This window comes from Microtus pennsylvanicus, chromosome 5 (assembly GCF_037038515.1).
Source record: "Microtus pennsylvanicus isolate mMicPen1 chromosome 5, mMicPen1.hap1, whole genome shotgun sequence".
In the NCBI taxonomy this organism is placed as follows: domain Eukaryota; kingdom Metazoa; phylum Chordata; class Mammalia; order Rodentia; family Cricetidae; genus Microtus; species Microtus pennsylvanicus.
Genome location: NC_134583.1, coordinates 47,813,275 through 47,840,508, shown reverse-complemented (window position 1 = coordinate 47,840,508; position 27,234 = coordinate 47,813,275). Strand labels below are relative to the sequence as shown.

The following is a 27,234-nucleotide window of genomic DNA, read 5'->3' as shown; positions in this document are numbered from 1 at the left end:
CATCACATATGAAATAAACTGTAATTTACTATAAAATACATATGTGAATGTGTTCTTCATATTTCTATTAATTTTGAAGAGTGCAAAATGTATGCAGAGACAGCTTAGGTTTTTATTAATTATTTTATTTTTTGAGAATTTCATATATGAGAATTTTATGTACATAATTTTCACCCCTCACTACCCCCACCCACAAAGCCTAAAGAGTCCATTAGTGTGGCATGCATGCAGATGTATTCAGGGCTGACCACTTGGGATCTAATAATTTATCAGGGTTTCATCAATGGACAAAATAGTTCCCGCCTCTCAGCACCCATTGATTGTCTGAATGCCTTCATGTAGGTTTGAGACCTTGTGAAATTTTCCTCATCTGCACTGGCATGTCAACTTGTCTTCTTTAGGGAATCATATTTGTTGAAATTTAATGAGAGACATTTCCTATCACAACTAGGAGACATTAGCAGCAGAAGGCTTCATCATCTAGCTAGCTCTTACAATCCTCCCCTTCTGTGATGTTTTCTGGGATTTAGGTATAGAGGCTGCAATGTAGCTGGGATTGGGTACTACATGACCACTTTCTCTTGTGTTTTAAACAATTATGGATATTTGTAATAGCTTCTGTCTGCTGATAAAGGAACTTTTCTGAGATATGAGAATTGGTCTGGTATATAAGCAACATGACCCCAGTCATTCCTGAAAGCAGAGGGAAACTCAGGGACAGACAAGATTCTTCCAAGGTCTGTTAGTATGTGGGGAGTGCCAAAAGTGAACTTTTGAATCTGGAAAAATTTTCAAGAAAACATTTTGATGAAAATTATTTTATCTCATTGAAGAAGAAAGTATTAATATAAATTTTATTATGAATCTTATTCACAAGAAGAGTGAATTACTAACTCAGTTTTTGTCTGCTGCCCCAGATATTGACCTTATTTGTGGTGTTACCACAGAAGACTTCAACATCTCCAATGACCTTTGATCATGCTGGACATGAACATTACTCTGGTCAGTGAGTTCATCCTGGTGGGCTTCCCTACAGCCCCTTGGCTACAGGTTCTTCTATTCTTCCTTTTCCTTGTTGTCTATATGTTGATTATAGCAGAGAATCTTGTAATTATATTCACTGTCTGGGCAACTGGCTCCCTCCATAAGCCTATGTACTATTTCCTAAGTAGCATGTCCTTTCTAGAGATATGGTATGTCTCTGTCACAGTCCCAAAGATGCTAGATGGATTCCTCCTGCACAGACGGCACATCTCCTTCACTGGTTGCATGACCCAGCTCTACTTCTTCATCTCACTTGCCTGCACAGAGTGTGTGCTCTTGGCAGCTATGGCCTATGACCGCTATGTGGCCATCTGCCACCCTCTCCGATATCCAGTCATTATGACCACAGTTTACTGTATACAGCTGATGGCCCTTTCCTATTTTAGTGGTTTCATGGTTTCTGTTGTCAAGGTTTATTTCATTTCACATGTTGCTTTCTGTGGCTCTAATGTCATGAACCACTTTTTCTGTGATATCTCACCAATCCTTAAATTGGCCTGCAAAGACATGTCCACAGCTGAGTTAGTAGACTTTGCTTTGGCTATTGTCATCCTTGTCTTTCCACTTATTACCACTGTGCTCTCCTATATCTACATAGTCTCCACCATTCTGCGCATACCCTCCACCCAGGGAAGAAAGAAAGCCTTCTCTACGTGTGCCTCTCACCTCACTGTGGTTGTAATTTATTACACAGCCATGATTTTCATGTACGTCCGACCCAGAGCTATTGCATCTTTTAATTCCAACAAGCTCATCTCTGCTGTGTATGCAGTCCTTACACCCATGCTGAATCCTTTCATCTACTGCCTAAGGAATCAGGAAGTCAAGAATGCTATCAAGAAGACCTTGGGAGGTGGTCAGTGTTTCGTGCTTAGCTGATCTCCTTATCTTAAGAAAAAGACTTTGCTTGTGTAATTTATGAGAATTATCATGGTCCTTTTATTAACAATTTCACTTCAACTTGTATTTATAAAGAAATCATAGTACAGGCAAAAATAGATAAATAAATATGGACCAAATCTTTATTTTTAATATTATTTAATAATTTAATTATTCAATAAAGATGCTATAACTGGATAGTTACAGTGTCTTGAACTATTTTGTCTTAGTTGACATATAATATATAGGGGCTGTTGCTTGTATTTTTCTCAAAATGAGCTATTTGATTCACAGAGTACTTTATGGTCACCTGGCTGATGCTACAAATTGAGAAAATGAAGTACAACGAGGTTAAATAAGTTTTCAATGGTTGAAACTAAATTAATATCAAAGCCTTTGTCTGATCCCCAGAAATCTTGCTCAAAATGCATTGAATCAGGTGCTCTCTGCATCTCTAATCTGTAGTAGTAGCTCTGGAGGACATTAGCATCAGTGATTGATTTCTATAAGAGAAAGTACAATCTAGTGATTAATGTACACAGAGCGAAGTAATGATAACTGATAGCAATGCTGTACCAATTGTACTGTTTGTAATTGCACTGAAGCATACTGTTGGTTTAAATAATAACAATGACCATTTTATAACTCACTTCTATGTTAGCTCTGCTTTTCAAATATTTCTTTCTGTAGAGGTAAGCTCAATTGTTCAATTGTTTTATACTTTAAAAATTGTTGTTTCTGAAACTTTTATCAAATGAATAATAGTTCCAAATATCGACGCAGGAGCAAGGTGAGTTGACTAGTCAGCCTTTCTTGTCACACCTTTTAATCATAGATGACAGGTTCTCAATTTTCAGTTTTTGTTTGAACTCTCTACCATAGTACAAAACCCTCTAGAGCGACAAGTAACTCCTTCTTCTGAGTCTCTACAATGCCTGTTATATTCCTTGATATGATAAGCCTATGTATTGTTTATCACTATTCCTCCATTCTGCTTCATGCTTTGTTTTGCGAGCTTCTTTTTCTTTGTACACTTTAAGGAGGAAAGAGGAGTCGATTACATGCATTGGATTACTTCAACCTGTTGGCCATTGGTTTCATTCAATAGTCAATGGAAATTTTCAGCAGGAAAAGGAGGGAGAGAGGGAGTAAGAAAGGAAGAGAGGGAGAGGGAGAAAGAGAGAGAGGGAAAGAGAGAGAATATTTAGGAAATTATTTTTACACTGGACAACATGAATTTTAACAATATGTGAATTGCATCCCCTTACCTTTTCCTCTTTGGGTTATTTTATCAGAGTAAACACACTGCACTGTAAGGTTTGTGGAAGAATTTTCTAAATATGTTGTTCCAGATACTCTTAATCAATACCTGAGTTTCGCTATCTCCTAGATAAAACCCATTTTTAAAATTACCCCATTGGGTATAGAATAAGTGGGAAATATTGGGAGAATGAATGAACATTCCAGGTCAATATTGAGCTTAAGATCCTGGGACTAGGGATGAACAGTTGGTAAAGTGTGGACAACAAGTGTATGAGGACCTGAGTCTGATTCTTAGAACCCATGTAAAAAAATTGGGCATGGTGGAACATGCTTGTAATCTCATTCTGGTATGTTCTAGGTATGAAATACTTAATGGTATCTTGATTGTAATATTCTACCCTATGGATAATAATTTGGATGCAAACATGATTTCTCATTCTAGATTGTAAGTTTCTTATACATCTGCTTATGGCTCAGTTACCTAAATTAATCCCAATTTATATGCATTTGATTGTCAATAACCATATGGTGAGTCATTCCCTGTCTTAATATATAATATCTGTAATATTTTTATTGTATTGCCTTCAGGTCTGTACCTTCAAAATTTCTAGCATATATTTAAGTTTAAAATACTACATACTTCATAAAATGTTTAAATTTTTAGTTTTTTGACTGATGTGACTATCCTGGATTTTTCATATCTGTTTCAACAGTTCTCATAGACTGAGGTTACAAAGCTTAAAACCTTCACTTATCTTTAAATGCTTGTCCGGGACTTATTATTATGTTTCAATTTAACTGAAAATTATAATTATAAAAATTTAAAGCAGATAATAGATTTGACATTGATTCACAATGTAGAATGATTAAGGTATATATAATATCTCACTTGTATTTTGTTGTGAATGGAAACGCAGTCTAATAGTTCAACAATTTTTCAGTACATGATGTATGTTTACTATTTGATATTGTTACTGGTCTGAACAATAAATCATTAAAGCTTATCTAGTCATCAAGTCAACCTTTAGAAGGGGAAGAGCTAGTCATATGTGACAACATGGATGAACTTTGGAGACATTATGAAGAGCAAAACAAGCCAAGCCCAGGACGACAAATGTTACATGGTATTTGGTGTATGTGGAATCTGTGTGAGGTGTTGACTCACACACGGATTGCATGCAGGGGCCAGTCAGTTGTGGGGCTTTCCTTAGCTTACGTGAATTAGGAAAGCTATAATTCTCTTGTCATTCATCAGCAACAGCGACTTTATCTTCTGTGGCTGAGATAAGTGTTCTGGAGTAAAAAGATTTTCTGACATTCAACCAAAGGGTTTTTCTCATTCTTCATGGGAATATGGTAAGTAATTAACTCTCCTTTCAATTAATTTGACTTAGAGGGGACGTTGCTATTAGAATGTTGATGATGTAAGCACCATAGAAAAATCATTACTTGCTCTGAACCTTTGTTTCCCTTTTACAGATCTGAAGACTTTGCCATGGATTAGGCATATGAGTTCCAATATTAGTATCTGATTCTTGTGGGTGGTTTCCATGATGAAGCCATGGTGGCTTCATGACTTTGTCACTGGAAAGCTCATATTTAACATAGAGACAATGTTATTCATCTCAATGTCTGAGAAATGTTATAGCAAATAAATCACACATGTAATAATTCAAAGGTTTCTGAAATATCTGAGATATCCTGGAGTGGTAATGTTTCAGTTATTAATAACTATAGTAAGCCTAAGAAGGGTGGGAAATCAACTCTGTAAGCATACATAGAACAATATCATAGGCACCTCACATTAACAACTGGTTATAGTAGTTATTTTCTTTCAAATTACCACTTAAGTTATTTATTTTTTTTTTTTGGATTTTCGAGACAGGGTTTCTCTGTAGCTTTTGGTTCCCGTCCTGGAACTAGCTCGTGTAGACCAGGCTGGCCTCGAACTCACAGAGATCCGCCTGCCTCTGTCTCCCGAGTGCCACCACGCCAGGCTATTTTCTTTTAAATTACCATTTTTTTTACTTGTTATAAAATGAAGGGTTTGATTCAATGAATAAATTGATATATTTATATTTTCATGAAAATAAATTCACAACTTTGCTTTTAGTCATAGTTACTACAAAAATGTGTTTACATGACGATTATAAAGACCCCACTAATTTTTATCAGCCAATTTTTTCTTAGTTTTATCTCACAGAAGAACATTTAGCAGACCTAGAAGATAACTGAATAATAGGCATTAATCTTAGTTTTTGCCACTTACTGTTCTCAAAGAGAGACATAAGAAGAAATAAGGTTGCAGGCTACGGCACATCTTGTCACATAGTTTTGAGGATCTGTGTCCTTAACTTGTTAATTGATGACCAGGACTGTATCATTTCTGACTAGGTTTGGACCACATCTAATACATAAAGTCATTTTCTGATCCATTGGCCTAATATTCAGAATCTGAAAGACCTGAATATTTTTCTTGTTCTTGTTCTTTGATCCAAAATCTAATCATAACTGTCCCTTTAGTTCTTAGCATCCTGAAAATAGCAGGAGCGTTGGAAAAATTAAGCTAGAGGAGAGCGTGAAGCTTGCAAACTAATTGGAACAGAAATACTCAAAGCTGTTTGCTTTATGTATACGTTCCTTTCCTACTTTCCTCTTTCATACCCTCCTTTGCTCTGGACTCCTTTTTGTTTTCCTCTTGGATCCGTAAGAACAGATATTCCTGTTACCAAGCTTCTAAAAGGAAGAACCAAGATAATTATTTTAAAAAATTAAGAGGGCCAATATTATGCTACCTAGAAAACAAAACCGTCAAATTTGCTTTATTCTTGATGCTCCCTTTTCTAGCCCTGTGTACAATTATTTATTTTTAATGCTTTGAAGAAAGGAGTAGACATGAGCTTTGCATTTACTGAGAGCCTAATATGTGTCAAACTTCTGTGAAATTCTTTTGTGTGCGCTTTGATCCCCTCATCTGCATCCTTTTTCAAGCAATATTAACACATTGAAGAAACATAGTTATTTTATCACAAAGAGGGAGGAAAATGAAGGCTTGGGACTTACCCAGTTCTAGGTTCTGCCTGGGAGAGACAGTGGGAGGAGCCAACATATAAAGCAGGCTGGGATTGTTAACAGAGAAACAGGTCAAGAGCAAGAGTGGGAGAGGACTGGGAAATACAGTGAACAGTATTAGAAAAAATCACAATCAACAGAAAAATCTCTTCCATACTGGGCTCTAGTGGTATCAAACAAGCCCAAAAGTACGAACAAATTTTGGATTTAAATTTTTCTGATATATGCAAATTAAAGTGATGTTTCATTTTCCTAGCCTCAATAACAGAAAGAGTTACCATTTTCTTGGACTCTAGACCCTGTAGTCTATTTTGTGGAGAAGAAAAAAGCTGTGAAACTTTTTGACTTTATAGAGAAACAACTTTCCAAGATCTAAACAGGCTCAGATGCTGCTTTTGCTAATTCCCTTTTGGTCACCTTCTGTTTTCCAATCACTTTCAGGAGCAAACACAAAGTTTGTGTTCACGAGGAAGCCTGTCCATCAGTCTGGTAAGAAGACAACTAAACCAAAATCTCTAAACTAGACTCAAAGCACGTGACTTAACTTCACCAGGGCAGCAAAGGATCTATGAAATATGGTTTAGTGTAATACCCAGTATTAATTGAATTTCACAACTAATTTTCTTATCAAGGATCTAACACAACCCAGGGACTGTGACAGAAAATAGAGATGTCAAGGTAAGTAAAAAATGAGATAAAACTGGTATTGTCAAGGTGTTCATAAATCTTACAATGATAGGAAAGCAAAACAAAATGTTACCATGTGATACTTGAAGATGAGAAATGTTACAAATTCAGAGGTCGCAAGGACAAACAGTAGGAAGGCTGGATGGGTGTGGAAAAGGAAGTGGATAGCCATGGTTGGTTTGGCAGAGGATAATAATTGAACAAGCTCGTTCCTAGGGTATGAGTTAGGAAGAATTTCAGGAACAAGGAAGGATATGTGTGACTAGACCATTGTTAAGAGTGACACAGTGAAGACTTCACACTTCTCAGGAGTAGCTCAACCTTGTGTTGTTATCTAGCAAAGAAAGAATATTAGAATTTAGAGGAACATAGGACTTAGATCATAGGTGGCACAGGCAGCAATGTTAGGAGTATAGGAAGAAACAGATGGGTTTAATGCACATGTTCACATTCATATTTATATAAGGTAACCCAGACTAAATAGGAATGACATTTAGCACTCTCTTAAATAATCAGTAGACATTCTGCCAGTATCTGTTAAGCCATTCTCTGCATACTGTTTTTCACCCAAACTTGGAAGTTTGTTTTTCTTATTAATCCTGCCTTCTACCCAGATAAATAAACTCCCCCCTTTGTAGTATTCCTCTAGTTCTCATCTCACTTTCTCTAACTTCTTTGGAAAACCCAAAGCATCTTCTGGATTACCTACATAAGTTCTTTTTCTTTGACTTAGCAGGTGAGCCACTTTCTCTGAGTCAATATTCCAATCCTACTAAGTCTTTCAAGGAGTTACGAAGTAATTAGGGCATAGCTAGTCTGTGGCTGGATCAGAGGTTTGTGTACCATAGAAGCATATGTCCACAGACTCAGATGGTGTTTAATGAACAACATTAGGAGTTAGGAGTTTTTAAATATTTTATAAACATGAAAGTTTCTCACGACAAACAATTTTAGATGATGGGAACTTTAGACTGACCATAGAAGCTCTAGACAGGAAACAAAAGCTGGATGGTCCAGAGACCTAGTGTACAACCAAATATAACTGACCTAAAAGCCCAGAAAGTCAATGAAATAATTTTTATTCTGCTATACCCTTAAATTTCTGCCTAGCCCAATCATCATCAGAGAGGCTTCTTCTGGCAGCTGGTGGAAACAGATGCAGAGATCCACTCTTAAACATTAGGCAGAGCTCTGGGAACCCTGTAGAAGAGGTGGAGGAATGATTATAGAAGCCAGAGGGCTTGAGGGCACCAGAAGAACACAGTTCACAGAATCAATTAAGCAGGGCTTGTTGGGGTTCACAGAGACTGAAGCAGCAATCACGGAACCTGCAAGGGTCTGGTCTACATCTTCTGCAAACATACTGTGGTTGTTTAGCATGGGGTATTTGTGGAACTCTCAACAGTGGTACTGGGGTGTCTCTGACTCTTATCTGCTTTGGGATTATTTTCCTTCTAATGGGTTGTCTCATCCAGCCTTGATATGAGGGTTTGTGCCTAGTCTTATTGCATTATGTTATGCCATGCTTGGTTGATATCACTGGGAGGCCTTCTCTTTTATGAAGGGAAAGATAAGTGGATCTAGGGTAAGCAGGAGATGTGTGTGAAGGTTGGGAGAAATGGAGAGAAGGAGGTTATAGTCCGTATAATAGAAGAATAAATAAAAAGAAGAAAACTTAAAAGCTCAGCTTTAGCGTAGGAGCTAGATTTTAGATGTAGAATTTGGGTAAAAGGACTTGAAAAAAAATCTTCCTTATTTTAACATTAAGGTGAAGGACAATGAAGGATCAACATGTGATCAGAATTATTGGAGGAGTAGATTAGATTATTAAATACATGGAAGAAGGAATACAACATACACACTCACACACACTCATACACACAAATACGCACGCACACACACAGATACACATATTGAAAGAGAGATCAATTTTTGAATAAATACTATTGTTATATAGTGAAAACAAAGTAGAAGTGCTGTAGGTTCTGGAGAGTTAGTCTTACATTATAATGCCATCACATCCCCTAGGAGTGTGTGTGAATTTAGTCACAATATTTACTCTATTACCTATAGTGTGGAACCAGTAATAGCCACCTTATTATGTTGTGGTGAGAATTAAGTGATATAACATCTAGGAAAGAAATGGTTCATATTTTACTGTGTGATACATCCAATTAATTATTATTGTTGATGTCACTATAGATTACATGAATTTGGAGTGACCAAAAGCTATCATGAAAAATGAAGGTACTAAAAGTAAGGTAGGAAAACATGGTGAATATTCAGCAAGGTGAAAATGTAGGAGAGTAGCCTCATGTGTCCCTCAGCCAAATACTCCACCAGAGTGATGGAGTGTGGATAGGAATCTAGGCAATGCTTGAACCTATACAGTCTTACTAATATTTTTAAAATAAGCATGTAATTCAACAATAATGGACTAATACTAGAGGTTATGAAACAAGACTCAACTCTTTTTCCACATGTGGCCAGTGTGAGAAGAGGTATTTGTCAATATGTTGTTATAAGTGAGAAAAGATGGCTCAGTGATTAAGAGCACTGCCTGCTATTCCAAACGTCCTGACTTCAATTCCCAGCAACCACATGGTTGCTCACACTCATCTGTAATGAGGTCTGAAGTCCTTTGGAGGAAGAGACCTGGTCAGTCGTCCTCAGCTTAGACCATGAAACCCGATATGGACAAGATCAACAGAACCACCATATACAGGCTACACATGCATGCTTCAGCATTGCCAGGGCATAAATTTAATTTTATTTCATTCATAAGACAGTGTATAGAGAACTAATACTACATAACTCACTCTCCAGTTTTCTCCTTATTCAGCTCTCTTCTCTCTGCCCCTATTATTTCCAATCAAAATCCAACTCTATCATTCAATCCCACTTCTTCACTCTATACTTTTACATTTTTGGTTTTCTTTCCTTGGTAGTCATCTCCCTTTTCAAAACCTTGCAATGCTTCATGCAGTCCAAGCTGTGTCTCTAAGGCTTTCTGAGCTCCCCAGCCAAAAAAATCAGTCTCAATCTTGAATTCTCAGTGTACTCGATATTCTAATGTGATGATTATTGCAGATGACTGTTTCTTCCTCTGGGTTATTTGTTAAAGAGCTGCAATGCCTTGGCGGTTGTCAACTGCTTCCAACTACTGGGCTAAATTCATAGCAGGAGATAGTAAAAGGTGAGTTCAATGAGTGGAAAACATCTTGTTTGATTTTTTTCCATGTTGGCCTTGGATTCATAATCCTCTCGCTCAACCACTGAATGCTATGTTTACAGGTGTGTGCAACTACATTTGTTAAAAATTGACAATTTACACTGGGCGGTAGTGGTGCACACCTTTAATCCCAGCATTTGGGAGGCAGAGGCAGGCGGATCTCTATGAGTTTGAGGCCAAGTTGGTCTACAAGAGCTATTTCTAGGATAGATTTCAAAGCTACAGAGAAACCCTGTCTTGAAAAACCAAAAAAAATTTCCAATTTAAGATGGAAAAAAAACTTGGTTATTTCTGGAGAGGTAGCTATCGTAGAGAGGGTGCAGAAGAAGTAGAAATAGTCAAACAGGGTTAGCAGATAGCCAGTGTCCTAAAGCAGATATAGAAGTATGATCAGTAAAGAACAAGATGGCCACTTTTAGGCAGACACGATTGATCAATTGATTCACTTTCAAAATGTGTAGGAAATAATTCAGCTAACAATACTTTATTGAGACTTTTTTTTAAGTTCTGGGGATTAAACCCAGGTCTTCACACATGCTAATGCTCAGTGAGCCCCATGCCTAAACTTCTGATTTTTTAACTATCTAACTGCTCAAAACTTTCCTAAACCAGTCCAGTAAATAGCAAATGTGAGCCATGCATCAGAAGGAATGCAATGGATCTGCTCACAGTCAGGTCTCCTGCTCTTTACGGCTATGACCTCATGTCTCTCTCTATTCACTCTGCTTTCACCACACTAAAGAGCTGTTTTTTGTCTCAGAAAACCTCCTCATCAGGATGCCCCGTACCTAATGCTTTTTATATTCTTCATGACTGTTTAATGAGTTCTGTCCTTATCTTTCTGTTTAAAATATCAGCATATTGTCACTGTCTGCACTCATGTTTTTATTTTTATTTTTTATTTTTATGTCTTGGTTAAATTTCTCCATAGAATTTTCCCATTTCTTCTACATGCTGTATTCACTTTTTGACTGCCTGCTTTCTTTCTTAGGATGTAGTTACTGAAGAGCACTCTGCCTGGTTTATTTATCTTGTTAACTGAGCCACTTAAATGTACAGAAAGTGCTTGTCCCATATTAGGTTCTCAGTAAACAATTGTAAAACAGATGAATTTAATGCATAAAAGAGATGAGCTAGATGATTACTTTTCTGAAGTGTACTATATTTTAGCTATCATCTTTTTTTTAAAAAAATTGTCTGCTTTTAGAAGGGTCTTGTTGCACAGTCTTGTAACTCATGTAAACCATCCTGGATTCAAACTTTCAGTAATTCTGTATCAGTTTCCCTATTGGTGCATGCTATCAAATCTTATTAAACTATCACAGTATTATTTCTTCCATTGTATGAGTTTTCAACCATCAGGGCTCAACTATCCAGGTTCAAATAAGTAAGTCCTATTTAGTATATGGAACAGTGGGCCCTCCTTCAGTGGGATACCTGGCAGTGCATATTTGTGACTATCAGTCACTGGACAATAATTGCTTGTTGATTTTTTTCTCTCCTTTCAAGTCTTAAAACAGAAGAATCTGACCCTATTCCATCTTACTTCATTTTTTTCTTTCTCTTTAGTTGTTTCTGAGACTAGGTCTTACTATTTAGCACCAACTTTCCTGAACCTCACTTTGTAGACCACTGGATTTGAACTCACAGAAATCTACCTACCTCTGTTTTTTGAGCTATGAAATTAAAGGTATGTGCTACCAAACTCCATGCCTATTTTCTCTTTTTAATATCCAGGGGAAGCCAGGTCTTAAACAAGGAATAATTAGATCCTCCTTACCATTAACTATGCTATATAGTCCCTTTCCTCTAATGAATCAAGGGGCTTAGGCAGTTGAGGTCTGTTCCAGATTATAATGTCAGGAAGCAATACGCCATGGACTAGAGTTCAGACTTTCCATCTGCATGTTCCTATGGTGAGTACATTTGCATTGCTTTGGTTCTCTAGACACTGAGTCTGTTTTCTGTCATGTTTCTATAATGTGTCACATGATACGTTAAAATCAGACATGCTAAATTCATCTACCTACAAACATTCCTTTACTACCTTATTCATGGTGGTTCAGAGCTAAGCTATGTGCTTTCTCCCTCTCTTATACCTCTTGGGTATAAAAGTCTCCTGAGAGAAGCAACCAAAATTAATTAAAGGATCATCCTTTTTGGTGGAGAAAGAAGTCAAATTTGAGTTCCAATTCACTATAGCCATTATCCCAATATACAATAACCAAGTAATTTATGGTCAGTTTGAGACTTGACATTTTTTCCCATTCTCTGAGTTCTGTTTTTTTATTTTAAATTTCTGTTTCCTTGGGGCTGGAGAGATGGCTTAGCGGTTAAGAGCATTGCCTGCTCTTCTAAAGGTCCTGAGTTCAATTTCCAGCAACCACATGTTGGTCCACAACCATCTGTATTGAGGTCTGGTGCCCTCTTCTGGCTAACTGCATACAAAATAAATAAATAAATATTAAAAAAATAAATTTCTGTTTCCTTAAAAGTATTCTTCTCTTTAGTTCATTTTATTTTTATGTCAGCTTCTAACTCTATTCAAATTGTAATAATGTCCTTAGACCATGTTGTCCCCTAGGGGGCCAGGACCTCTCTTGAATACTCCCTTATCCAATATGCTCCTCAATTGCTATTTATGTTCAACTTGTATCTAAAGTTATAATTTCTATAGCCAAGAATTAGATAGAACTGATCAAGTGATATTTGCATCAATATTTAATTTTAACATGTGTTTGAAGAAAGCATAGATTAGACTGATAAGTAAAGTTGTAATTAGATAATATGAAGTATGGTATTAGTGCACATATATTTGTAAGTATATTCATATACTATATTTCTCTTTTCTCTATAGTTTGATTCCCTTGATTCATGCTACTTATTGTGAACTACTGCATAAAGCATTAAGTGGAAAATTACAGAAGTAAATAATTCACAAGTTTCAATTTAATGTTCTTCCAAATATCATGATGAACTCCCATTTCATCCTCCTCTTACATGAATCATCCCTGTGTTTAATATAGGTACCCTATTTTGCATCACCTTCTTCTACTCTTTTAATTGGTCCTCCTATAGCAGGGCTTATGTTCAAGTGAACATTGTTTTATGTGACAATAACTCAAAAGTGTAAAACTAATGGCAAATAAAACGGTAAATTTTCCTGACATACTAAGTAAAAGAAAAAAAAAGCATTATATGCCAAGGTTGTTAAAATCTATGGTTCAGTAACAAATTTTGGAAAAGAAACTAAGAGACAAGATTTCAGCCATATAAAACTATATTTTTGTTACTGCCTAGTTTATTACTAACCATGATTATTGACATTTTACTGTGTCTAAAGTATAAATTTAAATTTTTGGCATGTATGTGAATGTATATGTGTGTATGCATAGGAACAGAATGCATGGAGGGGGATAATAGTCAAATCTTTGAATACCTACTACATATCATATCCATAATTATGCATATATAATTCTCTATATAAGTATATGTAGTGTATTAATAGAAGCCATATAAAAGGTGTTGAATTTTCTTTATTCTATTTTTAAAGTTGCTGCTCTAACCATGGACAAAGAATCATCACGAGTGTCTTCAAAGGTGTCCAAATGATTTGCTATCCGGACCAGGAGGTTTCTTCTCTAGTACTTGTGCTGCTTTTACTTTATCCAGATTTTGGATTTTCCTCATTCCTGGGACTGCTGATTGAACCAATCTGGGAACATTTTCCAGTCACATGGTTTTCTGCCTCATAGCTTCTTCTAGAACCTGGAAGCATACTGACAGGAAAGTTCTCACCCCTAGTGACATCTGCAGACCCATTCCTGATACAGATCCAAAGACTAAAACCCTAAATATGGCCTCATGATCCCATTTCAATATTTCTGGCTGTGTGCTCTTTGTTTTAGGTGGTTTCTGTTTTTCTGGAGTCATCTTGTGACTGCGTGTGTTTCCCACATCAAACCCATCATAGATGAAGAACTTAGAGTAATATTTTTACAATAAAAATTTCTCCAGCATAATGGCTCCTGCTACCCATCTGAATATCACTCTTGAATGTTCTTATATTAACATTATTTTTTTTATCTTTTGGTAATGCAGTTATGTGGAAGGGAAACATCACCAACATCAGAGAGTTCATCCTCGTGGGCTTCCCTACAGCTCACTGGCTGCAAATCCTGCTCTTTTTTATCTTCCTTCTAACTTACTTGTTTGTACTTTTGGAGAATCTGATCATCATCTTTACTGTGTGGGTCACTGGGTCCTTGCACAAACCCATGTACTATTTTCTAGGTAACATGTCCTTTCTGGAGGCCTGGTATATTTCTGTCACTGTACCTAAGATGCTGGCTGGATTCCTATTTTACCCCAATACCATTTCCTTCTTGGGATGCATGACACAGCTCTATTTCTTCATATCTCTTGCCTGTACTGAATGCGTACTTTTAGCTGCCATGGCCTATGATCGGTATGTAGCCATATGTTGGCCTCTTCGTTATCCAGTCATGATGACCACAGGGTTTTGTGTTCAGCTGACCATCGGTTCCTGGGTGAGTGGTTTCAGTATCTCCATGGCAAAGGTATACTTCATCTCCCGAGTTGCCTTCTGTGGCAATAATATCTTGAACCATTTTTTCTGTGATGTGTCACCTATCCTTAAACTGGCCTGTATGGACTTATCTATGGCTGAGAAGGTAGATTTTGCCCTAGCCATTGTCATCCTTGTGTTTCCTCTCTCAGCCACAGTCCTTTCTTATGCCTTCATTGTCTCTACCATCCTGAATATCCCCTCAGCCACTGGGCAGCGGAAGGCCTTTTCCACCTGTGCTTCTCATCTTACAGTGGTGGTCATTTTCTACACAGCTGTGATCTTCATGTACGTCCGACCTCGGGCCATTGCTTCATTTAATTCTAACAAGTTGATCTCAGCTGTCTATGCTGTCTTCACTCCCCTGCTCAACCCAATCATCTATTGCCTGAGGAACAAGGAAGTCAAAGATGCCATCAGAAAAGCCATAGGAAGTGGCAGAGCCCTGTCCTTGGGAGATTCTATTTCCTGAAGTGACTTAGATATTTGTCATTTGACTTAGCCTCAGAAAACACATTTGTTGGAGGAAATTCTGTAACTGTATACATACTGCATTAGTAGAACAATTTAAGGACATAGAAAAAGATAAAGATCCTAATAATCACAGAGAAACTTCTTTTTCTGTCAGGTCCTAATTAAATACTATTTTATAGAAACAGATTTAGTAAAAACATACATTAGCAAAAGAATTATAAAGGAATTTTATTACCTATGAAATACTCTGAATAAATAATCAGCTATCACTGAACTGTTGCTAAAGTTCTGTTGATAATGTTATTGCATTCTGAATTATTCTGTTTTAAAAGTCTTTGACTCTGCAGGGGTACACAAAAAGAAGTCTCTGTAAAAAAATTTTTATGGACTACCATTCTTCGATGTGGAATGGAGACTGGTTTTATAGTCAACCATAACTCATTTTGGCTAGTTTTAAAATTTAGTAAAATGAGAAAAAATTTCTTTTAGCTGTAACAGGAATATCGTAATGTAGTCCATACATTACCTTCTCATGACATAAAGGAAATAAACGCACACACACATTTCTACTTTAATTATCTCCTTTAGTTGGAGCTTCTACATATGAAATGTAGATGAAATAGTAGAAGGTCAGACTATGGGAAGTTGGAAATGGCTTGGCGATTCATTAAAGCACCTTTGTTTCAGGTAAAAAATAACATTGTCATTGTTGTGAAATCAAGTGCGTTTGGTTAGGCACCCTTTGGCCTTGATATGAAGAATGTTCCAAGTTTTAGAGTACATTCACATTTTAATAAGTTTCACTTTTGATTTGGAAAGGTCAATGCTCTATCCTAACAAGTTAAATATACTTTCATGCAGTAATGAGACAATAGAAGAGAACTGGGTGTTGTTGGGTTCAGTGGGAATGATGAATTGGTAAGCTCATGGAATGAGATCTTCTAAGACTTTAAAAACGACAGATGGAGTGGCAGATCAGGATTGAGCCAGCAACCAGATCCAGTCAGCGGTCTCCTCCAGAACAGGTACAGGGGAGTAACCGCTGAGTGAGTGAGACAGAGTCAGAGACCACTTAGGGTCTGGACATGAGTCTGGAACCTTTAAGGGAGTATACCTAAGCCAGGAACCAGAGATCTCATTGGGGCTGGGAGTGAGTCTGGGACCTCAGAAGGAGTAGGCATGAGCCAGGACCTCTGTGGGCCCAGGCATTGGTCTGGGACATTAAAGGGAATAGGCAGGAACCTGGAACCCTGCAGGTCCAAGTGTGAGTCTGGGACCTCTGAGGGGTAAGCCTGAGCTAGGTCCTCTGCAGGTCCAGGCACACTCAATCCTGGGACCTCCAAGGCAGTAGACAGGAACCAGAAACCTTTCCAGGTCCAACTCCAACCCAGGGACTATGGCAGGAGGAAATCCAGACAAGGATTTTCAGATACAGGTCAAAGCCAGTAACCTAGGCCAAAGTTGCCCTGAAACAAGGAACTCCACCTTGGGCAACAAATCCCATAGGAGTGGGACTGAATGAGCTCCCGAGGACAGAGAGGGTCTGAGGAAATTAGCTCCACCTGAAGTGGAAGCCAGGAGCATATCCAGTCCCAGGAGTCAACCCAATCCAGTGACAATGGCGCATCAGAATCGAGCTAGCGATCTGATTCAGAGTCAGTGATCTCCACTAGAACCAGAGTGTGACTGAACCAGCTATCTAGGACAGAGAGGGAACAGGTTCCACTGGGAGCAGAAGCCAGGAGCAAATCCAGTCCCGGGAACCCAGTTCTAGGACACTAGCAGATCAGGATTGAGCCAGCAACCAAATCCAGAGTCAGTGACCTCCACCAGCATAGATACAGGGAGGTAACCACTGAGCGAGTGAGCCAGAGCCAGAGACTGATGAGTTTCTAGATGTGAATCTGGGACCTTCAAGGGAGTGGACCTAACTCAGGACCCTGGCGGGTCTGGACATGTGTCTAGGACCCCCCAGGAACTAGACCTGAGCCAGGACCTCTGCCAGTGTGGGCATGAGTGAACCTGGGACCTCTGAGGGAATAGATATCAACCAGAGATCTTGGCAGGCCTAGGTGTGGGTCTGGGACCTAAGAAGGAGTAGGCTTGAGCTAGGACCTCTGTGGGTCTGGGCATTGGTCTGGGACATCAAAGGGAATAGGCAGGAACCTAAAATCTTTGTGGACCTCTGAGGGAGTGAGCATGTCCTCTCTGGGTCCAGTCGCACTTGAGCCTGGGACCTCCGAGGCAGTAGACCAGAGCCAGAAACCTTTCCAGGTCCAACTCCAAGTCAGGGACTTCTGCAGGAGGGGACCCAGACCAGGATTTACAGAAACAGAGCAAAGCCAGTAACCTAGGCTAAAGTAGGCATGAGACAGCAAACTCCAAGGAGGCAGAGCAAAGCCCAGGAGTGCTGAGCTATCTCTAGGAACACAGAGTAACCAATGGGGTAACTAGAATGTGACACTGACTGTACCACAAGGAACAACCATCTGAGCTTTGGATTCACTGGCACCTAGAAGATTATTCAACAGAATCTCAGACAGCACAAACCACTCCTATTAGAGAAAAAGATGAGTAGAAAATGTAATAACACACACAACACTGCAAAGAGCAACACAACACCAGTAAAACCCAAAGACCCTACAACAGCAAAACCTGAACAACCAAATATGGATGAAGCAGAAGAAAATGACCTAAAAGTAACTTTAAGAGAAATTTTGAAACTCTTAAAGAGGAAATGAAAAATTCCCTTAAAGAAATGGAGGAAAAGACAAAAAGTTTGAAGACATCAACAAATCACTTAAAGAAAACCAAGAAAAAAATAAAAAATATGAAAGAAACAATTCAGGACTTGAAAACTGAAGTAGACACAATAAGGAAAACACAAGCCAAGGGAATTATAGAAACAGAAATCATGAGAAATTGAACAGGAACCACAAACACAAGCATGAACAACAGAATATAAGAGATGGAAAAGAGAATCTCAAGCGCTGAAGATACAGTAGAGGAAATAGACTTGTCAGTCAAAGAAAACATTAAATCTAACAAAAGCTTAGCCCCAAATATCCAGGAAATATGGGGCATGATTAAAAGACCAAGCCCAAGAATAATAGGTATAGAAGAAGGAGAAGAAGTTCAACTCAAAAGCATAGAAAATATATTTAACAAAAATCATAGAAAAAAAAACTTTCCCAACCTAAAGAAAGATATGCCTATGAAGATACAGGAAGCTTACAGAACACCAAATAGACTGGATCAAAAAAAGTCCTATCACTACATAATAATCAAAACACTAAGCATGCAGAGTAAAGAAAGAATATTAAGAACTGCAAAGTAAAAAGGCCAAGTAACATATAAAGCTAGAACTATCAGAATTACACCTGACTTCTCATTGGAGACCATGAAAGCTGGAAAGTCATGGTTAAGAATTATACAGATATTAAGAGACTATGGGTGCCAGCCCAGACTACTATACCGAGAAAAACTTTAAATCACCATAGAAGGACAAAACAAGATATTCCATGACAAATCTAGATTTCACCAATACCTATCCACAAACTCAGCCCTAAACAAAATACAGGAAAAAAACCTCCAACCCAAGGAACACAGACAATTGATTGTCTCATAGCAGCAAATCCCAATGGAAGGAAAAACACACAAATTAACATCACCAACAATAAAAACTAACAGGAGATAGTAATCACTGGTCATTAATATCCATTAATACACATGGACTCAACTCACCTATAATAAAGCACAGGCTAACAGATTGGATTCAAAAACAGAATCCATCCTTCTGCTGCATACAAGAAACACATCTCAACCTCAAAGACAGACATCGTCTCAGAGTAAAGGGTTGGGAAAATATATACCAATAAAATGGACCTAAAAACAAGCGGGTGTAGCTATCCTAATATCTAACAAAACAGACATCAAGCTTAAATCAGTCAAAAGAGACAAAGAATGTCATTTTATATTAGTCACAAGAAAAATCCATCAAGAGAAAATTTCAATACTGAACATCTATGTCCCAAACACAAGGGCACCCTCATATGTAAAAAGAAACATGTCTAAAGCTTAAATCATACATTAAACCCCACACACTAATAGTGGGAGACTTCAACACCAGAATACTTAAATCAAGACCAGATAAGCAAATTAAACAGATCTATAACTGCTGAAGGAATAGAAACAGTCATCAAAAGTCTCCCCCCCCCAAAAAAAAAAAGCCCAGGACCAGATGGTTTCAGCTCAGAATGCTATAAGACTTTCAAAGAAGAACTAATACCAATACTTTTCAAATTATTCCACACAATAGAAACAGAAGAAACATTGACAAACTCTTTTTATGAGGCTGCAATTACCTTGACATCCAAACCACAGAAAGACTTTACTAAGAAAGAGAATTACAGACCAATCTCACTCATGAACATTGATGCAAAAATACTAAATAAAATACTGGCAAATTGAATCCAAGAACACATCAGAACCACCATCCACCATGATCAAGTCAGCTTCATCCCAAAGATGCATGGAAAGTTCAACATACGAAAATCTGTCAATGTAATCCACCATATAAACAAACAGAAAAATAAAAATCACATGGTCATCTCACTAGATGCCAAAAAAGCTTTTGACAAAATACAACATCCCTTCATGATAAAGGTTTTGGAGACAGCAGGGATACAACGAACATACCTAAAAAGGCAATATACAGCAAGCCAACAGCCAACATCAAGCTAAATGGAGAGAAACTCCCAGTGACTCCACTGAAATCAGGAACAAGATAAGGTGGCCCACTCTCTCCATATCTATTCAATATAGTTCTTGAGGTGTTAGCTAGAGCAATAAGACAACAAAAGGAGATCAAAGGGATACAAATCAGAAAAAAAGTCAAACTCTCACTGCTGATGATATGATAGCTTACATAAGCAATTCCCAAATTCTACCAAGGAACTCTACAACTCATAAACACTTTCAGTCATGTAGCAGGATACAATATTAACTCAAAAAAATCAGTAGCCCTCCTGTACACAGGTGATAAAAGGGCTGGGGAAGAAATCAGAGAATCAACACCCTTCACAATAGCCACAAATAGCATAAAATATCTTGGCATAACTCTAACCAAACAAGTGGAAGACTTGTATGATAAGAACTTTAAATCTTTGAAGAAAAAAATTGAAGAAGACACCAAAAAATGGAAAGATCTCCCATGCTCTTGGGTAGGTAGAATTAACATAGTAAAAATGGCAATCTTATCAAAATGGAATCTGAGTTGTCTTGATTTGCATTTCTCTGACGACTAAGGATGTTGAACATTTTCTTAAGTGTCTTTCAGCCATTTTAGATTCCTCTGTTGAGAGTTCTCTGTTTAGATCGGTACTCCATTATTTTTATTGGATTATGTGTTCTTTTGGTGACAAATTTCTTGAGTTCTTTGTATATTTTGGAGATCAGACCTCTGCCTGATGTGGGGTTAGTGAAGATTTTTCCCATTTTGTAGGTTGTCGTTTTGTCTTGTTGACCATGTCCTTTGCTTTACAGAACCTTTTCAGTTTTAGGAGGTCCCATTTATTGTTTCTCTCAGTGTCTGTGCTGCTGGGGTTCTATTGAGAAAGTGGGCTCCTGTGCCAATGCGTTCAGGTGTATTTCCCACTTTCTCTTCTATAAGGTTTGGTGTACTGGCTTTACATTGAGATCTTTGATCCATTTGGACCTGAGTTTTGTGCATGGTGATAGATATGGGTCTATTTTTATTCTTCTACATGTTGATATTCAGTAATGTGAGCACCACTTGTTAAATATGCTTTCTTTTTCCATTTGATATTTTTCCTTGTTGTCAAAACTAAGGTGTTCAAAGATGCGTAGATTGATGTCTGGGTCTTCTATTCATTTCCATTGGTTCTCCTGTCTGTTTTTATGCCAATACCAGGCTGTTTTCAGTACTGTAGCTCTGTAGTAGCATTTGAAGTCAGTGATTGTGATGTCTCCAGAAGTTCTTTTATTGTACAGGATTGTTTTGGCTATCCTGGATTTTTTTGCTTTTCCATATGAAGTTGTGTACCATTCTTTCTAGGTATGTGAAGAGTTTTTCTGAAATTTTGATGGGCGTTACAATGAATCTGAAGATTGCTTTTGGTACATTTTGGTAAGTGTGGTACATTTACACAATGGAGTACTACACAGCAGAAAAAAATGACATCTTGAATTTTGCAGAAAAGTGGATGGAACTAGAAAATAGTATTTTGAGGAAGGTAACCCAGGCTCAGAAACACAATTATCATATGTACTCACTCATAGGTGGTTTTTATTTTTTATTTTATATTTTTAAATTATTTATTTATTTATTATGTATACAGTATTCTCAGTATTCTGTCTGCATGTATGCCTGCAGGCCAGAAGAGGGCACCAGATCTCATTACAGATGGTTGTGAGCCGCCAAGTGGTTGCTGGGAATTGAACTCAGGACTTTTGGAAGAGCAGGTAGTGCTCTTAACCACTGAACCATCTCTCCAGTCCCTCATAGGTGGTTTTTAAACATAAAACAAAGAAAACCATCCTACAAACCACAATCCCAGAGAACTTAGACAGTAATGAGGACACTAAGAGAGACATGCATAGATCTGATCTACATGGGAAGTATAAAAAGATAAGATCTCCTGAGTAAATTGGGAGCATGGGGACCTTGGGTGAGGGTTGAATGAAGGATGAGAGAGGCAGGGAAGGGACCAGAGAAAAATGTAGAGCTCAATAAAAATCAATAAAGAATAGCCTTAACTAAAAAAATGACAGATGCTTTGTTTTCATCCAACATGTTGGATCCACATTTCAAATATTTTAATTAGATTGTTGATTTGCCTTTTACTTTATTTACCTGCTGTTACAGGCCCCACAGTTTTGTATTTAGTGTTATAATGCTGATGAGGTTGTTTTTATGTTTATACATTTGAAGGAGTTTTATAAAATGTGGGAACATATCTCCTATCTATATTTGTTTAGTTTCTTTTGGACTGTATTGCATTTTACCCACCTGCCATTCATGTCTGTTAATATTTTATTTTTACATTTATTTATCTCTAAAATAAGTACACATACATTCATAACTGTTACAAATATTGAATGACCTCTTCATTACACAAAAGCTTTGTGTCATTTTATACTTCTAACTTTAAGGCAATTTTATTGAAATATAAGTAACCTTTCCTGGGGTTTGGTGTACATTTTATTCTTTGAAAATTCATACATGTCCACAACGTATTTTGATCATATCTATCCCTCAGTTATTCCTTCCCACACTACTTCAGGAGCCCTTTAGATTTGTGTATATAATGTGCAATCTATAGTGACTTCAGAAGCTAGGGAAGGGGAGAGGTACCATGCGATGCTCTCAGAAGGGGAATAGTAAAACACAGTGCTATGAAGGAGGAAAGTGGGGAGATGCAGGGGGACATTAGTTAGCTATTGAAGATGGAGGTAGAATGTAAGAAAGAAGAGATAAGTAACAGCAGTGTTTGAAAAGTGATAGGAAGCATTTTATATATTTTACTTAAAAATACACATACACATAATATATACAGAGCTTACTAATTAAAATGAGATCATTCCTGGTTCTAATCCAGGGACTGGGATGCTTTAAACAAAAGGTAACTTTGACAACAGACAGCCCTATGCTACTGACTATCACAAAAAAAGTTCTGATTTGTAAAAAATTAAGAAGCCTTTAAATGAAGCAAAGAAAAGGACTCTTTGTCATTGAATTTACTTTAATTCACTCTTATGCTCTTCAGGCTGTTCAGTCTAAATACAACCAAGCACTCAGAACATAGGTACTCTTTATAGCCTGTTGTCCTGTGGCCCTGACAGTCTAACTGTTCTTGTAGAAAGCTACTTGGTGCTAGTGGAATACATGGTGAAGTGGTACAGGATGAAGCTCAAGAGACAGCCCTGTACTATTTCATTCTGATTTCCCTGACACCACTTAATCTATAATTGGAAAAGCCTTTCAGTTCCCCCTTTCACTAATAAGAGATCAAAATAATAGCCACTTATGCTAAAACTTGCCATGTCTGTGACTTGTGTGAATGTCACATATACTAGTGACATTTTATTCTTGATTGATTTTCTTTCTCCTTCACCTCATTTAAAACTTATCAACACCTACAAGTGTTGTTTTATAAAATGCTTATAAATAATGACCAAAGAGTCAGTAGAATTAAAATTACTTTAATGATAAATTATAAAATGCATACAAATGATTTTTTCATTAGTAGAATTAAAAAGAGGTACATGTGTAAAATTTAGTAATAAATGTGGTAAAGTAATATATATATTCATCTAAAAATAAAATTGATACAATGAACACATAATTGGACAATTTCAACAAATTATACCAGAAAAAACCCAGAGGCTTCTTTGTCATAATTTTAAATACCAGCTAAAATAATTTAACAGTATTCAAGACTTTTCTGATAAACATCACTTTTGAATATTTTACTAGAGAACCAATAAAAAGAATGCAAATTTATATTTTTCTTTCAATATGGGAGTAATGATGTTGAGATGCCTGCTTGTATAGTTCACTTTGCTGCCATACGCAGAGGAGAGGCAGGTACAGTAGGCCTATTGCATCATTCTGAGACTTAGAACATACAAAACTTTGGCTGTTCAGGGAAGGATTGGAGAACAGATTCATAGATATCAAACAATTAACAAAATCCACAAAATAAAATTTCCGAAAGCATCTCATAGTGTGAAAATGTAACAAAGTAATTACTGTTATAGCCTAGTGGAGCCCCAGGGAACAGCTTGCTTGTATACTTCCTTAAGACCTCAATATTTAAAAAAATCCTCTCGAGAAAAGGGTTGAGATGAAGGTTGGTGCTTGGAGATTGCCTGTCTACACCTGCCAACAGCAATAAAAGCTGGTGATGGGATCTACTTTTAAGTATTTATTTCATGTCAAGAGATGCAGACATATGGAATGTTAGGATTAATAAGGTAGTGTTATTACCTGAAAAATTATAGAGTCAAGTTAGGGTCAGATATCTCTGCACATATATTCAAGAATACATAATTAATGCACACATTAACATTTACCAAACTATACATAGAGATAGGCAAAGTTCATTGCATTAAAGTTCACCGTAATAAAACATGGTAGATTCTCTTACTAAACTTTTTGAAATTGGGTTCAACATTGAAGTTCTCATTGATATCCTTAAGCATTTTTGACTTAAAACAAGATTCTTCTTAAAGCTTTCAGTATTAACTATAATAAGAAATTTTACGTTATAGCTCAAAATTATGTACTGAAAATGGCACACATATATTGAAGCAAATATTTTTTGAAACCATGGTTATATTATTGTAAAAGATAGTATTTTCACTTACATTTCAATTAAGAAATATGAATGGCAATCTACTAACAATATTTCATAACCAATGAAAATATTGTAAATGGCAATTCAAAGAGCATATAGTAAGAGACATATCAATGGCACTGACTTTGTCACTGATCCTCCTGTCCTCTCGAAGTAAAGTGTGAGTCAAGATCTTTCTTACATGGACTCATTTCTGTAATGGGCTTTCTGACATGATCTTGCTGGTCCATTGCACCCTTCCATAGATTAGACTAGACGCAGTTCAGACTTAATAGCAATTCTTTAACTAAAGCTAGCCTCTGTGTCCTTGACTCAAGATACACTTAGCAATTTATGACATGAATTGGCTCAGATCAATGGTTTTGTTTACATTTCTCCTACTGTACACCTAAATAGAAGGTCATATGTATAAACACAAATATGCTTGTAGTTTCTGACTTTTCATATCTTAATATGTTCTGGCCAGTAGGACTGACTTTCTTTTCTGACACCACTTTCATTCAAAAGATCATGGGTGCTTCAGTCATTTCTAGGAACATTCAAGTTTCATGTTCCACCACTTACCTTTCCTACCCCTTCCTTATCTTATATGCAGTCATCACACTGTTTGTGTTATCAGATAAACACCAAACTGAAGATAGTAGCTGTGCATCCCACCAAACCCTACACAAATGCCTTATGTTCTACCAGTACACACATCCAGTCTATTACATAGTCTATTGAATTGCAGCACAAATCAGATCACTGTCATTTTCGGATAATTCCTGTGGACTAAAGAAAGGCCCTCTCATATGTGATACTGCCTAAGTCTAGTCAGAGTTCTTCCATTTGCATCTACATGCTAACAAGGTTATATCCTCGTAATTCTTCCTACTTTGTACAAAAGATGACAGAGAATCCTATGAAAAGAAAATGGAGAAAATGGTCATTTGCACCTAATATTTGATAAAATCAAGGCTAAAATAATCACTTTGATCACTGAACTGGAAAGTACCACTGAGAGTTTCTGATCAAAGACAGGATTCTTCATTGTTTTTCAAAGCCATCTCATATATTTGTACCCCTGATTTATAGTTTTGATGTTTATCACAACACTTAATTTTTATGTCATATTAATAACATGTATTGCTCTGAAAATATTTCCTGATATTGTACACGCGCCTGTTGAAAAATGACCCCATAAAGGATACTATGCTTTTATCAAGGAGTGCTGGAAAGTTATGTATAGTCATGATTTCAGTGTACCTATCAATCAACTGGCTTTAGGAGCAGTATAGGGCTACAGTAAGTACAAAATCCTGCATCTTAAAATGCTTTTCTAATCCCCATTTTTTTCTTCCCAAAACATTTGTACTTTCTGGATTTGACAATGATAGTCAACATTTCATTGCTCCATGTATGCTAATTTCTAGGAGTACACCTCCATGGCCAAAGAAAACCATATTTCATCTTGCTGGGTCTTTTTTCAGATCATCAGACTCAGATCTTGCTGTTCATGGTATTTCTCATCATCTACGTGCTCACTGTGTTTGGGAATCTGCTCATCATACTCCTCATTCATGTTGACTCTCGACTTCAAACACCAATGTACTTCTTTCTCAAAAACCTGTCATTGAATGATCTCTGTTTCTCTACAACTATTGTTCCCAAGATGCTAGTCCAGTTTTTAGTCGTAGAAAAGACCATTTCTTTTGCTGGGTGCTCAATGCAGATGTTTTTTTTCCTCATAATGGGGTGCACAGAAAGCTCTCTTCTAGCAGTCATGTCTTACGACCGCTACATAGCTGTCTGCAAGCCCCTGCACTACTCTGCCATCATGACACATAGGGTTTGTGTCCTGCTAGTTGTGGGGTCCTGGGCTAGTGGGATATTTGTGTCTGTAGTAGATACCACATTTACTTTATGCCTGTCATACCAGGGACCAAATCTAATCAATCATTACTTTTGTGAGCCTCCTGCACTCTTGAAGCTGGCTTCAGAAGAGACCTACACAGCTGAGATGGTCATTTTTGCAATGGGTGTAGTAATTCTCCTAGGTCCTGTTTCTCTCATCCTTTTCTCCTACTGGAATATTATCTTAACTGTGGTTCGAATACAATCAGGTGAGGGGAGGCTCAAGGTCTTCTCCACCTGCAATTTCCATTTCATTGTTGTTATCTTCTTTTATGGCTCAATTATATTTACTTACATGCATCTCACCTCAAAGAAAATGAGTGAAGGAGATAAGGTAATCTCAGTGTTCTGCTCAATTGTAAAACCTATGTTGAATCCATTCATTTATAACCCAAAGAACAAGGATACGAAGGTGGCATTAAGTATTTAAAAGAGAGATAAGATAACAGAATATAGGAGATAATCAGGGCATAAGTCATTCTGAAGTTCATGAACGGTTTAAACATCTTTCACTTTGGACTATTTCTAATCTGAGAGTAAAGTTCACTCATGTTTACTAATGAATGCTTGTTCCTGCAGTGCAGTCCAAGATTGTTATTCTTGGTTGCAGCTCACTTAATTTGTGACAATTTGCCCACTGACATTAAACCAATAAAATAAAATCAGTTTAAAATAGTGAGAAAAGTCTATAAACTTCAGCTTTCATGACCCAATCTCTTCCC

The 27,234-nt window shown here is 37.2% G+C and overlaps 3 protein-coding genes across 3 annotated transcripts; all 3 read left to right on the top strand.

The window, feature by feature from the left end:
• The first annotated feature begins 978 nt into the window (after window positions 1-978).
• On the top strand, window positions 979-1,923 carry LOC142851308 (olfactory receptor 6B9-like). The gene has a single exon (XM_075975182.1). The coding sequence runs from the start codon at window positions 979-981 to the stop codon at window positions 1,921-1,923; it is 945 nt and encodes a 314-aa protein (XP_075831297.1).
• Window positions 1,924-14,280: 12,357 nt separating this feature from the next.
• Window positions 14,281-15,237, top strand: LOC142850874 (olfactory receptor 6B9). Its single transcript, XM_075974777.1, has one exon. The coding sequence runs from the start codon at window positions 14,281-14,283 to the stop codon at window positions 15,235-15,237; it is 957 nt and encodes a 318-aa protein (XP_075830892.1).
• A 1,620-nt stretch (window positions 15,238-16,857) lies between these two features.
• On the top strand, window positions 16,858-26,942 carry LOC142851307 (olfactory receptor 2D3-like). The gene is made up of 2 exons (XM_075975181.1): window positions 16,858-16,894; window positions 26,032-26,942. The coding sequence occupies exons 1-2, from the start codon at window positions 16,858-16,860 to the stop codon at window positions 26,940-26,942; spliced, it is 948 nt and encodes a 315-aa protein (XP_075831296.1).
• Window positions 26,943-27,234: the final 292 nt, after the last annotated feature.

Bases quoted from the DNA above. Each gene is read 5' to 3' on its own strand.
- LOC142851307 (XM_075975181.1), top strand. From the start codon at position 16,858: ATGGCGCATCAGAATCGAGCTAGCGATCTGATTCAGA. The intron at 16,895-26,031 runs GTCAGTGATCTC...GCTAATTTCTAG, and splicing joins AGCTAGCGATCTGATTCAGA to GAGTACACCTCCATGGCCAA.
- LOC142851308 (XM_075975182.1), top strand. From the start codon at position 979: ATGCTGGACATGAACATTACTCTGGTCAGTGAGTTCATCCTGGTGGGC.
- LOC142850874 (XM_075974777.1), top strand. From the start codon at position 14,281: ATGTGGAAGGGAAACATCACCAACATCAGAGAGTTCATCCTCGTGGGC.